At 38.7% G+C, this 15842-nt stretch overlaps 1 protein-coding gene across 3 annotated transcripts in view; it reads right to left on the reverse strand.

The window, feature by feature from the left end:
• AHCYL1 (adenosylhomocysteinase like 1) overlaps positions 1-15842 on the reverse strand; it is a 50888-nt gene that overhangs the window by 18034 nt on the left and 17012 nt on the right. For all 3 annotated transcript variants that reach the window (XR_004426853.1, XM_033152460.1, XM_033152461.1), the window contains exon 2: positions 856-967. Coding sequence is in view for 2 of the 3 variants with exons in the window: in XM_033152460.1 (XP_033008351.1) it covers positions 856-967 (112 nt within the window). In the remaining variant the exon portion in view is untranslated. The remainder of the gene's footprint in view (positions 1-855; positions 968-15842) is intronic.

Here is a 15842-nt window from a genome sequence, read left to right on the forward strand (position 1 = left end):
TTCGTATTTCTTACAAAGGGCTGACATTTTACCATCTGTGCTATTTTAACTTCATTCTGATCATTCATCTTAAAACAGTGGAAGTGTCCTGGTCAATCTGGTTTCCTGTTGCAAATCTTTCACTTCTTGGCTTATACACACTAGCATAAGGTGGCACAGTGTGTGCTTCAAGTACTGCAGGATATCAACATCCTTTGAAGATTACTGGCAGGCAGATTTTTATTTTTTATTTATTAAAAATAGACTTCCTTCCTAACATATCAAGTCCTTAAAACACCTTACAAGGGTGCTTTACAGTAAGGGTAAAGCAGTGCATAAATACATGGGGTGATATTCATCGAAGTCATATTTGAAGTAGATCTACTGAAATCAATGCAATTAAATTTCTTAACTCCATTAATGTCAACTACCATAGAACACGACAGAACTCAAATGCTAGTATTTTATACATGCACACTGGATGCTACAAGGGATACTACAGGACTCTTTCAAGCTTTACATGCAACTGAACAGAAAAAGGTGATTACTTGTAATCACTAAAACCAGAGGTATACAAAGGGGCTTTACTTTCCAAGAGACCATGAAAGGGTACAAGAGATGACAGCCACTGTGGCTCATAGTTGAATGTGCCAAAGTTTTGAGAGAGAATGGTGTTTTCCCTAATAGATGCATCCCTAACTGTAAGGCTAGCACTGCCAACTGTCATGTATTCCAATATTTTGCAGTACTTTTGAAAATATTGAATGAGATTGTCAAAAAGAAAGTTAGTAATTGCCTTTAAGTCTGGAGTCAGGGTTAATGCTCAAAATATCAGCTAAACAGGAAAGAAAAGGTCTGGAAAAGAAAAACACCTACCAGAGCTGTAGCTGTCAGTGGAAGACTGTGAAATGGACCGAGAAAGAGACCTGCGACCAGTCTTGGTTGGAAATTTGCTGAACTCTTGCATATCATCCGCAAACTGGATTTGCTAAATGCAAAGGAGTAAGAAGACATACATAGTTATACCACTTTATTTTATTTATTTTATTCAGCAGGCTCACTTCTGTACACATTCCACAAAGTTAAACGAATAAGCAATCCAGGGAAGAATGTTGCTTGCTAAAATTCAAACCCATTAGGAGAAAGGCTTGCTCTTTTATTCCAGTTTCTCTGTGCAAAAGGTGAATTTCCCTCCCCCACCCCCACATACTTGCGCTATTAGAAGGTCACATTAGACACAACAAGCTTCATGCTACTTTCTTGATGAATACCAGCTATATCTTACCTCCCCCCTTCAGTAACCCAAAGATACATCAGGGGTTTAAGAACAGTTAAAATATTTAAATCATTAAACTACAGTCAAGTCATATGCCAACAAGAATACTGCTATTCAAGTCAATCAATCAAAGTATTTGAAGTGTGTAATGAAAACCAATGTGATCATAAGAAACCAAATATACTAGCTATTCCACATGAAAATCCCTAGATTAATTTAGGTAAACCAGGAAAGAGCTGTAGGCTTAGAACATCTTGACAATGGCATACAGTCAGGAACTGCAGCTCACAACTGACAGCACAAGACACGTCTTGGAAAAACCTGGTTCCTGTTCTCTTACAATACCTTGGCTGGAGAAGAGAACTGTTTGGATTGTACCACCTGCAACTAAGATACACTAAAGACATGCAGCACCTTGGTTGGGAGCAAGAGAAAAATCTGTAGCATTAGGCTGAGGAGAGACGTGTACTATTAGAATGGCACTGTGGAAAAACTATTGAAAATATGAATTTGAATGCAAAGAAAGATTTACTGCAGCAATTAGCTTACTATTATGAAAATTCTAGAACAAGTGGGTCAAACTTCCAAGTACTTCTAGGACTCAAGAAAACAAAGAATTTGTACCAGGGAACACCTCCTCCCAGGTGTAAGTGACTCAACAATAAGAGAAAACAGAATCAGAGAGGCTGAGAGAAGGAAGCAAAGTGGAGTGATATTATCTTGGACCCCCACACACTACTGACAATTCAAAACTTCCCCGTATTGTTTTTGAGATAGCCCCTGTCACTCACCAAGATACAAATTAAAAAAATGTCATCTAGCAATTCTATTAAAAAGACTTGTTTTATACATTTATAGCTTAGTTAATTCATAAAGCAAGTTACATGAAACTAGAACAGAACCTGAAAACCCCAACTGAATCAAAATATAGAACCTGCCCTGAATTATACAAAGCACATAGTTCAAGGATCATAACAGTTCTCACCATGTGATTTGATTATTTCAACAAACCAGCCCCATGTGCTGCTTGTGTGGCCTTAAGAACAGCATGATAGCAATGGGATTGCCAAGAAGCATAACTGGAAAAACAGAAGTCTTGGATATAATGGAAAAAAGGCTTGCCTCTTATCTTTCAACCATTATGGCCTGAAGGGTGCTTTTCTAAGATCTGAACTTCATAATGCACAAAAATTATTTCAATAAAAAAATTATGGCACCCCCCCACCCCATTTTCCTCTCTTATATTCAAATGCAGGCTTTAACCATGTCTTTGGCAAAAATTAATGGATTCCCATCATGGCTTAAGTGTCATATCTGAAACAATTCACTAATGTCAAGTAGCAAAATAACTAGTGACAATTCAAAAACAAAAAGGGAGGTCATTAACTAAAAGCCAATAGTAAAAAACAGGTTAGTAAGTTAGTAAAAAGTAAACCCCCCCTTTGCTGAAAAGAGTGCAACCAAGAGCCTACTTTAACCTTGCCCTCTGATTTCATCCAGGTCTAGGAACAAAAACAAGTGAACTTTGAACAAACCAATCCCTACAGACTGTGTAAAATGCTATTTTAAGTCCTATAGGAACAGCACATTGTTCACCATGTCAGGAAGTATGTTTATGAGTGAGATTTAGTAAGCAATTCATTGTGCTGAACGCCTTTCTTCATAAACCTGTTTGCTTTATTTCAGTCTAATCCTTATTTAATAAATGCCTAGCAGAGAGCTTTGTAACTTTCACTGATAAGACCAACCAATAAAAACTAGGATCAAAAGTATTTCCCGTGCTAAACACCAACTTATCATACTTAGCTGGTGAGTTACCAGAGACTCTGCACTGCATTCAGATCTTATCAATGAATGATACCCAGCAAATCAAACCCTGGATGAGAAACCTGAAGGGAGAAGTATTCCAGCTTGAACAAAGTTTAATGTTTCGGCCCGTTCAACTGTTGAAAGAATTAGTGCAACGAAGAATGAAAGCCAGTAGAGGACAATGCTCCACATGTCTTCAGAATGTATAAAACTCAAATCTAGTGTCTCTGAAAATGAAATCTGATTATAATACAACAAAACTTCATATAACCTTTTAAAATAGAATCCATTAATTACTACAACAGAAAGAATTAAAGTTTGCTTTCCATTTAAGGGTGGGGCTCTGATCAAGAATTATACTGATGCAGTAGTGTATATATTAACTGTGGCAGAGTGTGAGCATTGAAGAATGTCAACTAAACAGGGCAACCAAGTTTTAAGTCCCATTAACTTAAAAAAGGGAGAGTATTAATTCAATGATTTACTCTTCCATAAAATTAATTGAGAATTAAGTTTTACTGGGCAATTCTCTTACTTTTCACCTCACAGAGAAACACTAATCTGCTCAGTAATTGCTAACCCCAGCCTCTGAAAAGTTATTTGGCATTTAGCCATTACTCAAGTGTTCTTTCTTAGGGTCTATGCATATGTACAATTGTGTTTATTTCACAATTGCCCAAATTTGCCCCTAAGGAGATGATCCTGTATTTCAAAAAGCGTGTGTGCTAAACACCCAACTGTTTGGGATTATTCTTCTAGGTTTAGAAGGAGTATGCTACAGCAACTAGTTAATTGATTTATACAATAGGACAAAATAAAGAAAGTCTATTTTCTTTTGTGATTTAAAATTATCTGTTTACACTGGCTTGACTGAATTCAATCTATCATGTTTCTCCCCCTCCCCTGCCCGGCAGGCCCCCTGAGCTGTTTTTACTGGCCCAATAAAGGTGCGTGTTCTTTGCCACAGCTGATGTGTAGGAGCCATGCTTCCCTCAGAACAAAAGTATGACAAATAGGATTAATGAAGTGCTGTGACATTCAAAAATGGAAAAAGCACAATAAATAGATACCAAAATGGATGAAAGAGCATTCAAAATTATCCGCCTAAATTAGACTTCCCTCACATCACATCACATCCCCTACCATTGCTATCACCATAAGGGTACCACCACAGGGAGCAAAGGAATTTGTTCTTGTGAAGGCAGAGCTTCATTGGCCTCTGACATTTTAAGTACTGCATTGTCAAGTCCCATTAATTGCATGTTATATGGCAGTATTCAAGGCTTCAGTAGAAGTCAGGAACTGTAAATGTTGAAGCAGTCACAATTGTGAAGATTTTTAGACCAAAAGGGATATATTGGTAAATTAATACTATTTCCTTCAGTCAGAAAAGAACCAGGAATACAAACTGTACTCTATAGCACTACCAGACAAGCCATCAGCTATAACATGAAGGTTAGCAATCAACAATAAGAGGCCACACAGAAAAACCAGCTCTCCTCTGAGAAGACGGAATGGCCCAGTGTAAAGAAAGTGGCTCACAAGGGCTTTAATTGTTACAGCTTCCTTTTTATTCAGAAGAGCATCTATGTAATATCTTTACATTATTCCACTACTGCCATTACCAACTAGAGTGGAATTTCAGCTGCTATACTAACACAAAACTATGAAGCATCTTTGACAACCTAAAAAACAACTTGGGCATCTCAACCACCATGAAATCACTCACGATTTTAGCACTAACATAAACTTCACTTCATTTCAATTGTTGTGGTATCAGAAGATGGATTTTCCTCCCAAGACTGCTATTCTTCAAACTATTTAATCAAAATGGACAGAACAAATGTGTAGTTAGTTTAAAATGAAAACTGCTCTTTCTGGTTTCCTCTTTGCCACTGCACCAGAGGCACAGAGTGGAGGGGGGAGCAGACGTCTGCATTAGGTCTGAGAGGTCAAATAACCACTTGGGGCCACCAGGAAGTCCTTAGAAATTTAGCTGTTGAAAGAATCAAAGACTACAGTGAGTATAAAATAAATACACACAAGTTGAGAGAGATACAGATTTATTTTGTAGATAACTTTAATGTCTGTTTTATTTTTGCAAACCGCTTAGAGGTTTTATTTATTATCAAGTGGTATATAAAGTTTGCTAAATAAATAAATAAGCAAGCAAGCAAATGAGATTTCAACAAGATTTTACAGGCTAGGTAAAGCTGCACTCTGGTCCTGTGAACTCTATGTAACGCAGACCACAAAGCTTTGAGCAATTAAGAGGGAACTGTGAACTGATGCCAAAGGCTGTTCTGCCTGCCCCAAGAGCCACAAAGCCTCCCTTCTGCATCCACCTAATCAGACAAGTGATAGCTGTGCATGTGAGGAAAATACCCTCTCCTCCTAAGAAAAAGTGGGCTACAGAACAATGTCAGAAAAGGAGTGCCCTCAACTGGCAGGACAACTACATCCATTGTCAGCACTGGTGATAGGATATCTGTTGTATGCATGCATGCATGCATGTTAGTTTGTGTGTGTGTCTCTCTGTGTGTATACCACCTCTTTCCAGCTATACCTCAAGTGCTTTTGTTCTGTGGCATATCCAGTAACTCAGTGTGGTGTAGCAGTGTGCAGTTACAGCAAGACATAGATTCAATTCATTGCTTAGCCACAAAACCTACTAGTGACATTTGAACAGTCTGCTTCATGAAGTTGGTGTCAAGATACAATGGCAGGAAGACTGGCTATACTACTATAAGCAGTTTGAGAAACAGTAGCTTAAACATGAAATTTCATAATAAACCTATGTGCACCGTAATTGTCCCAATCCTATAAGGTGGAATAACTGTTCCGATCCTATAAAGCAACAAAGAAGTGTCTGAAGGGATCTACCACTGATTATGTTCTGTACTATTGGTAGTACAACTGACCTAGAAGTGAGAGAAAGCTATCTTCAAGTGACTGGATGACTAACACAATGTTTGATGCAGGCTTGCTGATTTTTGGTGGTCTGTAGTAGACCTGAAGTTGAAAATCCAGACTCCTCTATTTGCTGTAAATCAAGATGTTAATCTAGGCTTAGACGGGGCCTCTGAACAATGAAGGTGCTTATAAATGTGGCAATACATCAAAGGGGGATTCCTTAAAAGCAGAACAGAAACTTTGAGAACTGAGAAATGCACAAGGAAAGGGCAACAAACTAAGGTGGGTGGCAGAGGTAACAATGTTATTGTTAATATGAAGTTCCAGCAAGAGGCATTTGGTATATGTTAGGTTTACCATATGTTAGGAAAATTCCTTACATGTCCTGGTTTTTGGGTGTAAAAATGGCGTCAGGGGAATTTTGCTGAATTGGTAAAATGTCAGGAAAAATCCAGGTGTATGGCAACGTGGTGGGAAAAGCAGCGGAAACAGCTCCAAAAGCTTAAAATCACTATTTTGGGGAGAGGCTTCCCCAAAAAAGTTCAACAACTCTGTGGGTGTCAGGGAGTTTACTTTTTGAAATATGGCAACCCGAGTATATGTGCAAGTCCTAACAGGTGGTTAGTATGTCAGACATCTGTCCTAACCCAGTGGTAGGGCATCTACTTTGCATACAGGTCTCAGGTTCAATAACCAGCATCTCCAGGTATGTCCTCAGAAACTGTCTCATTTGAAAGTGCCAGTGAGTGTAGACAATATTGAATGAGACAGACTAACGATCTGACTGAATACAAGGCAGCTTCCTATGTCTTTGCTGTAAACCGTAAATGTAACATTTATTTAAAAACAAATCAGCAAAACTTTTTTTAAAAAAAAATTCAGGACAGTCAAACTTCTAATTCAAAACCCAAGAGACATCACGCAAAAACAATCAATAATCCAGGTTACAGTTTGTCATATTGGTAACAAACTAATTTTAAAGCTTGCAAATACTGTATGTCAAAACAAATTCCCACCATGTTGAGAAAGCATAGAAACTATAAGCATACCTTTTCCCAATGTTCCAGACGAACAGTGGATTCCCATTTACTCCCAAGAAAAGTCCCTGTTTATCCAGTGCAAAGATTCATTTGCTAAAAATTGGCCAGTGCTCCCATTTGTCACCACTATTTCTTCAGAATACAAAGAGGAACAAACAAGTTGCATTTGGATCTGGCTTTTAAGCTCTAAAAAGGACAATTTGGATCTAGGAAACTGCTTGCTAATGAAATCAACTGCTGAATTTACCACTGTAATCCCTGAACCGGCTTTAAGGGCGCTCATCTGAACTCTGCAGCTTAGTAAAATCTGTCCTGTCTAAAAATATTATCAAACATGGCAAGCAGCTTACTAATGAAGTGAATTACTCCAGCATTAAATCAATTTCAAACTTAGCCTGAAACCAAAATGGTGTATGACACGGGGCTGGAATACAACTCTGGGAAAAAGACAGGACCCAACTGCAACCTCAACAGTTGACCTCACAATATCATCTTCTTTGTTCATGTGCTGTGATCTCTAGATGACATTAAAAGGAAAATCCTCTCTCAAATCTCTCTGACACCAATATTGACTAGTACAGAGTGTCTCCTGCACACACAGCTGTGGAATGTAGACGTCCAAGCACGTGTTTTGGGGAAGGTCTGGACAGCTTGCTATATATTCAAGGCCTGCTAGTTTGACTTCACCCAGGAAAGCAGAAAACTGCCCCCTTTCACCATGGGTAGAGACTTACTTTTTCCCAAAGCCAAAAGCAACCTTCACAATGTCATATTTTCATTGGAACTCACGCGTGTTTCGCTGCTGGAATTTGCTTTCCTAACCGGGTGTGGCACAGTATTTAGCAGCAAAGAAAATATTTTAGATCCCAATACTTCAACACAATGTAGGGGGAAACAGTTTAGATTCTCCCTCAACCTTTAATCCATGAAGCTCATACATACTTAAGTCAGCATCGCCCTTACTTTGTAAACAAAGGTTAACTATATGACTAATACCAAACCAAGCATTATTATTACTATTAAAACATACTATCCCCAATATCAACTGAGAGTTACTAACATGATTAATATAAAATGAATTTCTATTGTGAAACCTGAATTGTTAAATGCATTTCTTAATGTTAGGAACACTATTGGCTCTCACATTCCAGCTGAATACTGAAAAATACTGGTAAGATGTAAAGGAGTGGGGAAGCAGAAGACAACAGAGAAGACTGAAACAGGAAAAGCTCAAGAACCTGTTAAAAAATAATAATTGTAAAGCCATTAAGGACAAGCAAAGAATGTTTACCTTGTGGAAATTATTTGCATGTAAATTCCTATTTCTTTGCTACACTTACCTGTTGAGGGGTGACGGGACATTCTTATGATACTTGGAACCAAAAAGTCTGTTAGTTGGGGGGAAGTGGGATTTAGTTTTGCTTCAATTAAACTAATTAATTGATTTTTTTTGTTATAATAGTTCTGTGTATGTTTGTTTCCTGAGGGAAATACTATAGTGCAATGCAATTGTAACGACATTCAACAGATAACTTACTCTACTTATATATTCACTTTTTCTTGAAAACCTAATAAAGATTTTTTTTTAAAAAAAATGAATTAGATCTGCACTGAATGATTGATTGACTAAATTTACCGGTATATACCGCCCTTTACCTACAGGTCTCTCTCTATACCTGCAATTTTTTAAAGCTCATTTCTAGCATGAACACTTGCAAGAACAGTTCCAAAATACCTGTGCTATGTCTGGTGACAATTCAGAACCCAAGAGATCTGGACAAAACTCTCACTGGGCAATTGTCTGCTCACTTAGCCTCCAACCCCTTTTCTTAGTGACCATTATTAGTCTCCCTGCCTCTCATACTCCAACCCCAATATTACAGTAATTCACCTTGCATTTGTTGTATGTAACACATTGAAAATTTGAAAGCCCTAATCCTGAAAGCAAGATTGACAGTGACAGTGCATTCCACAAACATTCTCAGTTAAACCACACATATAAAAACCAAAAGCAAAGCTAAACCTTATAGTTTCCACTTCGACACAAAAAAATGCAATAACTGACTGGCCTATATCTCAGGTACTTGGTGTTCCAAAAAGCTACTCCTGGGGCTATTTAGACTAACTTCTTTAATAACTAACTACCGGTACTTCATGAGTCTCTACCTACAGAAAGAAAGAATGATACGTGTTTACTGCAGGGGGAAATGTTATAATTACCACATTCTGCTGCAATAATTTTAATTGCAGAGTATTTGAATGGCTCATATTTATTACTCTAAGCCTTTAATTGCTTTTGTGGGGGGGGGGGGGCGGGGAGGGAAACTAATCAATGATTATTTATAGCACAATCCTAACCATATTCACTTAGAAGTTAGTCCTACTGAATTCAGTTGGGCTTGCTCCTAGGTAGGTGGATTAAGATTCCAGCATTAATATGTAGCTGGCCAACTGATGCAATGGATTTGCTGCAGCTACCATATTTGTCCTAAGGCCCAATTTGCTTCCCAAGAACTAAGCTACAACACTCCGGAGACAAGGATAGCTAGTATTGTATATCTCGAATCCTAATTCATGAGTTAATTTTCTACACTGAAAAGCTTTTTTAACATTGAGTACATTTAATCATGTTATCCACACCTTCATTCTGAATTGGTACAATTGCAGGCGAGCTGTACCATATTATACGCATCAGTAAATAGATCAGCCCTTACCCTAGTACATTATGTCAAGAGGAAGAGATTGTGTTCCTGCTTTAAGGTGAGGCAGGAAGATGGATTCTAAGAAGCAATGTCAAGTGCTACTCAACCCAAAGAGGTGATAATCTAATATTGTTGGCACTACTGCCATTATTGCAGCGTAGTAATGTGTTAATATGGTAGACCAACATTTATAAACCACTTGTGTTACAAATAGAGTCAAGGAAACACAACTGTAATTACGACCCTTTCTCACAGACAGACTTTCCCCAAGATGGACACTTCCTTTGGTTTTAGAAAGTTATGGCTGCAGTTTTATGGCTGCAATCCACAGGTTTTGGTTTTATTACCTCAGGTAGGACCAACATCACAATTTAACAAAGGGTTTTTTTAGTGTGTAGTTGGCACAAAATCTAGAGTTGGAAAAATGTGCTGCTGGAAAGCTGATACTGTGCAGTCGGAAAAATGAGGGGAGAGGAAGGAGACATCTTAAGCACATGTGTTTTATTAAGCCCTTAAATGATAGGTAGTGTCACCGACAGCATGTACACCAAATATATATGTTACAGAATGTGCTCAGTTTCCATATTTAAACAAACTGCTCAAACTGTATTTAAACTCCCTTCTTTTGGGGGGCCAAAACCTCCTCTTCTTCACTTTTCATCTTCAGGCAGGAAAAACTTCATCACATCCTTGTATATACCCTTAAAATACTCCTGTTTTTGCACCTGTTAGTCTTGGGCAAGTTAAAAAATAAATCACCAATGGATAGTAGATAGTAACTAGTGATTTCTATGGCAAAAACTCCACCAATGAAGGGTGTAAGCCAGGAACAGAGTGCCTTTGAGTTCATTTGCCTTCTTCTAGGGGTGGGGATTTGTACAGCTGGAAAAATCTGCATTTTAAAAGAACTGACCATTTAGTTGGAAGTATTCTCCGTTAAAAGTGGTTTGGGGAATCACAGCCCAAATTTCTCATTACTGTATTTTAATAAATTTACCTGAGAGTAAAATATTACTTACAAGAGCAATTCTTCTACAAGTTTTTTCCATGACCATGATAAAGATGGGGAAGAAGAGTTTACATTCTAGAGCTTGGATCCTTCTACTATTGACCTGCACTGCTGCACAAAAAGAGCAACTTCTACATGGACATCTCAAGGCCTGCATAGACATTATTCCCATCCCACCATTTGGATGAGTTATCCTCCAGGAATAAAATGAATCAGGCCTCAGTCTTGCACAGGCTCTTGCATTCTCTTACCTCAGGGAAAATTGAGCAAGAAATTGGGAGGTCCCCATTTTGGAATGTAGAATAGTTCTTGATCAAAGAGAATGAAACCCTCAGAATAAAATCTCCTAATTTGGAATTCACTTCTTTTAATGTTTAAAAGGGTGCACAATCCTAAAGCCCAATTCCTGATCTTTTCCTGAAGATAATCCTTGGCTAAGAACCGAGGGAATAAAATAAAACACTCACAGGTCTCCAGCTCCTTTAAAAACACAAAATGAAGAAAAAGCTGTGTAGGGTGCAAATTATTGCTGCTGAGCACAAAAATTGTTCTCTGCATACCTGAGATTACTATACTCATTTAAGCACATTAAATTGCTTTTTATAGAAAAAAAATAGAACACATCTGAACTCTGCATGTAGCTTTTTGTGGCTTATTTGTTCAGCACATATGGTTCTTATGAAATAAACTAGAGCAGCCAGTCCCTTTGCTCAGAATTAGAGACTGGAATAAACTAATCTTGAAGAAACATATAAGCCCATAAAAATCTGCAATTGGAGCTATTTTGTCATCCTGATTTCTAAGCAGCCTTATGTGAAGTGCAGCCATATGAACAGCAGTTGGTCTTACTGAAGTTAAGCTTTATCTGAAACACACCCAAGGGGGTGGTGAGAGAACCATGTGGGACGGGAGTAAATTCAACAATGGAGTAGGGATATCACCCAAAATAGAAGTAGTCAAAATTCTTGATCCTGCAAAGCGGCAGATACCAAACAGAAGTGAAGAGGCATGAGGATGTCAAAAGCTAAAGCTAACATCCCATGGTTGTAGCCTCAGCTGTACTCTCTAAACCAGCCTTCCTCAGCCCGCTCTCCAGATGTCCCTGACCACAGGCCATGCTGATGGGAATTACAGTGTAAAACAGCCTTTCTCAATATTGAGTCCACTTATGCTGCTAGACTACAACTCCCATCATCCCTAGGCAGGTCCAGTGGTGAGGGGTGAGGGGAGTTGTAGGGTGCCAAGGTTGAGAAAGGCTGGTCTGAAACATCTGGGGGGCACCAGATTGGGGAAGGCTGTTCCACATGGTGCCATACAATGTTATCCCACCACACATTGCAACATGTGCCCCACAAAGGACATGAGTAGGCTGCTCCTGTAACCCCACTCACTTTCTTCTGTACCCATCTAAACTGAGTGACAGATCATCTGGCTTTATGAAGACAAGCACACATTCCTCAATTGAACTTTCTTGGATTCTTGCCCCACAGCCATGACTCGAATTTCATTCTCACAGAACAAGCTTGCAGTTTGATCATTGTCTGGTCACTCAAGGTGACTAAATATTGACTCCAGCAGAGGTACAATCCCACCTACAGAGCACTATGATCTGTTGTTCCCACAATACAGACACACACCAGGATGTTCTAAAACTGCTAGTGCAATTTTGTGACAGTCTTTATTTGGCAAAGACATGGAGATTGCTCAACATGCCAGTGTATTTCTTTAAGAGGAAAAAACTTTTGTGGCATAAGGTTTTTGTTTTCTTAATTGTGTCACCATGTTCTATGCTTGTAAACTGCTTCCAGACACTCTGTTGTGGGAAGCAATTTATAAGTGAACTAACTTGTTCTGCAATCTCATCTAAATTGGGAGAGCCAATCCCAGTTGCCAGCTGACTTAAGACAAGAAGGTAGGGGTGGACCTGTAAGATCAGCCACCATTCATAATAAAAAAAACAACTTAGGCAAATAAACAGTGTGTGACTGAAGACTGTTTTGAAGGTTGGTGTAGGAATCTAAATACTCATGAACAGTGAAGAAGTAATTGGGTTGAAAGGCCGGACAGAAATAAATTTGCAGGCATGGTAACTCCGTGTGCAGATCCTCTATATTTTGCTGAATGGCACTCCTCTCCACCTCTAGAGCAGTGTTTTTCAACCACTGTTCCGCGGCACACTAGTGTGCCACGAGATGTTGCCTGGTGTGCCGTGGGAAAAATTGAAAAATTACTTTATATATCATCATATAGGCACAGAGTTAAATTTTTTAACATTTTTTAACATTTTCTAATGGTGGTGTGCCTCGTGATTTTTTTCATGAAACAAGTGTGCCTTTGCCCAAAAAAGGTTGAAAAACACTGCTCTAGAGTTCCTAAATCAAACAAACATTTCATTCATGTTACTAACTGCTGCAAACAGGAAACGGTGTCTTCACAACCTCCCCAAAAAAACAACTCTAGAAGCAATACCATTGCTTGTCAGAAGGTTTGAACAGTTTATTTGCATATCCCTAGCTTTAACATACTCACTCTGGAGAATCTGGACAGTGAGAGGTAAGGAGTCAGGATTATTTCAATTTATGCTAATTTGTTTCCTTCCCCCTTTTGAGCACAGCTTACCGGTACATGTCAGCAGAATATAAGTACCATCATGTTTGTTTCTGAAGTATGTGAAGAGGTGGGACCTAAATGTCAAAATAATATGGACATGCAAAGTACCCTGGCCATCACCTCTCTGTCCCTTACATTAGTATATGGCAATTTAAAGGGTGGGGGAGCTACTAAACTGAGTGTTCACTGTAGTGAAAGTCAAGATCAACAGTTTAGGATCCATCTATTAAAAATAATTAAAAGACCTGATATGACAGTGGTTTACTACTGGAGGAAAGGGGAAAATCATGAAAATGAGACCAGATAATAAACTCTCCACTACCATCCTTTATACAGGATTGACTGAAGTCCAAAAACAACTAAGTGCTTTCTCCTTTTCCCCAGGAAACATCAGGCAAAGCCACCAGCCTGGAGTCTTTGTGCTAATCACATGTAGCAACCCCTCCAAGGTACTCAGGAGGGGAGACACCGACTGTCTTTCCCCAGGGCCCAGAGTGGGAGACAGAGTGATCCCTAACAGGAGCTCACTTGCACTGAGGGGATACTAAATTTGCACACTGCTCTTTTGCTTCCACAGAAATTAAACACTGCAGCACGTCCTAATATGACCTGTTCTTTTTGCTCATAACAGCATATTCATTCTGACACAAGACTTCTACATTTTATCAGAACAGATTCAGCAATTGTCCCAAGACAGAGCCCAAGTAAATGATGGTTTTGCCACTTACCAGTATATGATAGCTTTTGTGGGTCCAATATATGAGTAGTTGAAATGGAACTTTAAAGAGTCTTATCTAAAGTTGCATGCACACTGGCTTACATAACCAGATGAAAAGACACAGCTGCTAAAATCTGTGATTTGTCCTTAAAATTACATTTTTTTTAAATGGAGGAAAGGGTGAGATTTTCCAATCCCAGAAATTGCAGCGCAGAAACTACCAAATAAAAAAATAGGTCTATAGCATTAGTGAGATTAATATATTGACGTGAACATAAATGCTGCACCCTGCTTCCCAAAGTACAAAATGTAAGGTACCATGTGCATTATACATTTAAAGAAGAATTGTGCCATTTTAAATATTTCTCCTCACACAACTACAATTTCCAGAATGCTTTAACAAGAAATTCCTCTTCATAGGGAACTCTTTGCACCACTGGTTTGAAAGTTTCGTTTATGTAAGTCTACCCAGACAAATAGATGCTGACACATTTTGATCTTTTAAACTGTTTGTTCTAATTATTTTAAAATGTTTTAACTGCATTTATCAGCTTTTATTGATGATTTTATTGATGAGAAGAGAAGACTCCCTGGAAAAGACCCTGATGTTGGGAAAGACTGAGGGCACAAGGAGAAGGGGATGACAGAGGATGAGGTGGTTGGACAGTGTTCTCGAAGCTACTAACATGAGTCTGACCAAACTGTGGGAGGCAGTGGAAGACAGGAGTGCCTGGCGTGCTCTGGTCCATGGGGTCACGAAGAGTCAGACATGACTAAATGACTAAACATCAAATGTTTTAACAGTAACCAACCTGTTAGCAACAGTCCCTGCTTGGCCAATTAGGGAAAGCCAATGATAGAATAGTGCCCACCTAGGGATGGCAGATGTGGCACTTAGCATTTTGCCAGCTGGCCGGAGAACCAAAGGCACCCCTTCCTCATTCCCATATTCTTGTTTTCTCGAGATTGAGCATTACATATGATCTTTGTGGTCCTTTGCTTTTCTGTTCAAACAATAAAATCTTTGGAGCATATCACAACAACAACAACAACAACAACAACAACAATTGATGATTTTACTATTTCTTATAAACTGCTTAGAGATTTTACTATAATCTAGCAGTATATAATTTTTTTTTAAGTACGAATAAAATAAGTACTTTTCACACAGTCTTTCTAATCAGAAAAATATTTTTTTAATGTGAACCTTACTACTACAATTTAGGCTGCAGACCCAAACTACTTTGAATGAGTATTGCCATCAGTAAAGATTAGTTACCCCATAGAAAAGATCATTATTTCAGCAGAATTTCCTCTTAGGAGCCTAGACCTGTTTCCTTGTAAGCTCCTGTAACATTTGTAAGTTTAGAGGCTTTGGGATGGTAATTGTTTCAATTCATTTATTTTTGGAAGCAAGTTGTCATATTTAATAAAAACAGATTCAAGGGGGGATGCATCAGTTCTGCTTGTGTCAGTCATACAGAAGCATGAAAGCTCCTCTGACATCCTGGAACTGCAGGGCATTATCCTCCAGGGTCAAATTGGAGATGACTGACAGGAGTTAGCTTAGGCCACATATTTTAGGCTGCATTGTGATACTTTTCTGTAGAGCAATGGGTGTAAACCTCTCCTTTACTATTACTGTAACCCAAGCCTTGTTCAGCAATTGCAATAACGGAAGTTGGAGGGGAAGGAGAAAGAGAATGCCTGCCCCCAACCCCGTTTCTAATTCCAGTCACTTACTTGAGCCCTGTACTAGTCAATGACTTGTGAAATTGACCAGACG

Source organism: Lacerta agilis, chromosome 6, assembly GCF_009819535.1.
Source record: "Lacerta agilis isolate rLacAgi1 chromosome 6, rLacAgi1.pri, whole genome shotgun sequence".
Lineage (NCBI taxonomy): Eukaryota > Metazoa > Chordata > Lepidosauria > Squamata > Lacertidae > Lacerta > Lacerta agilis.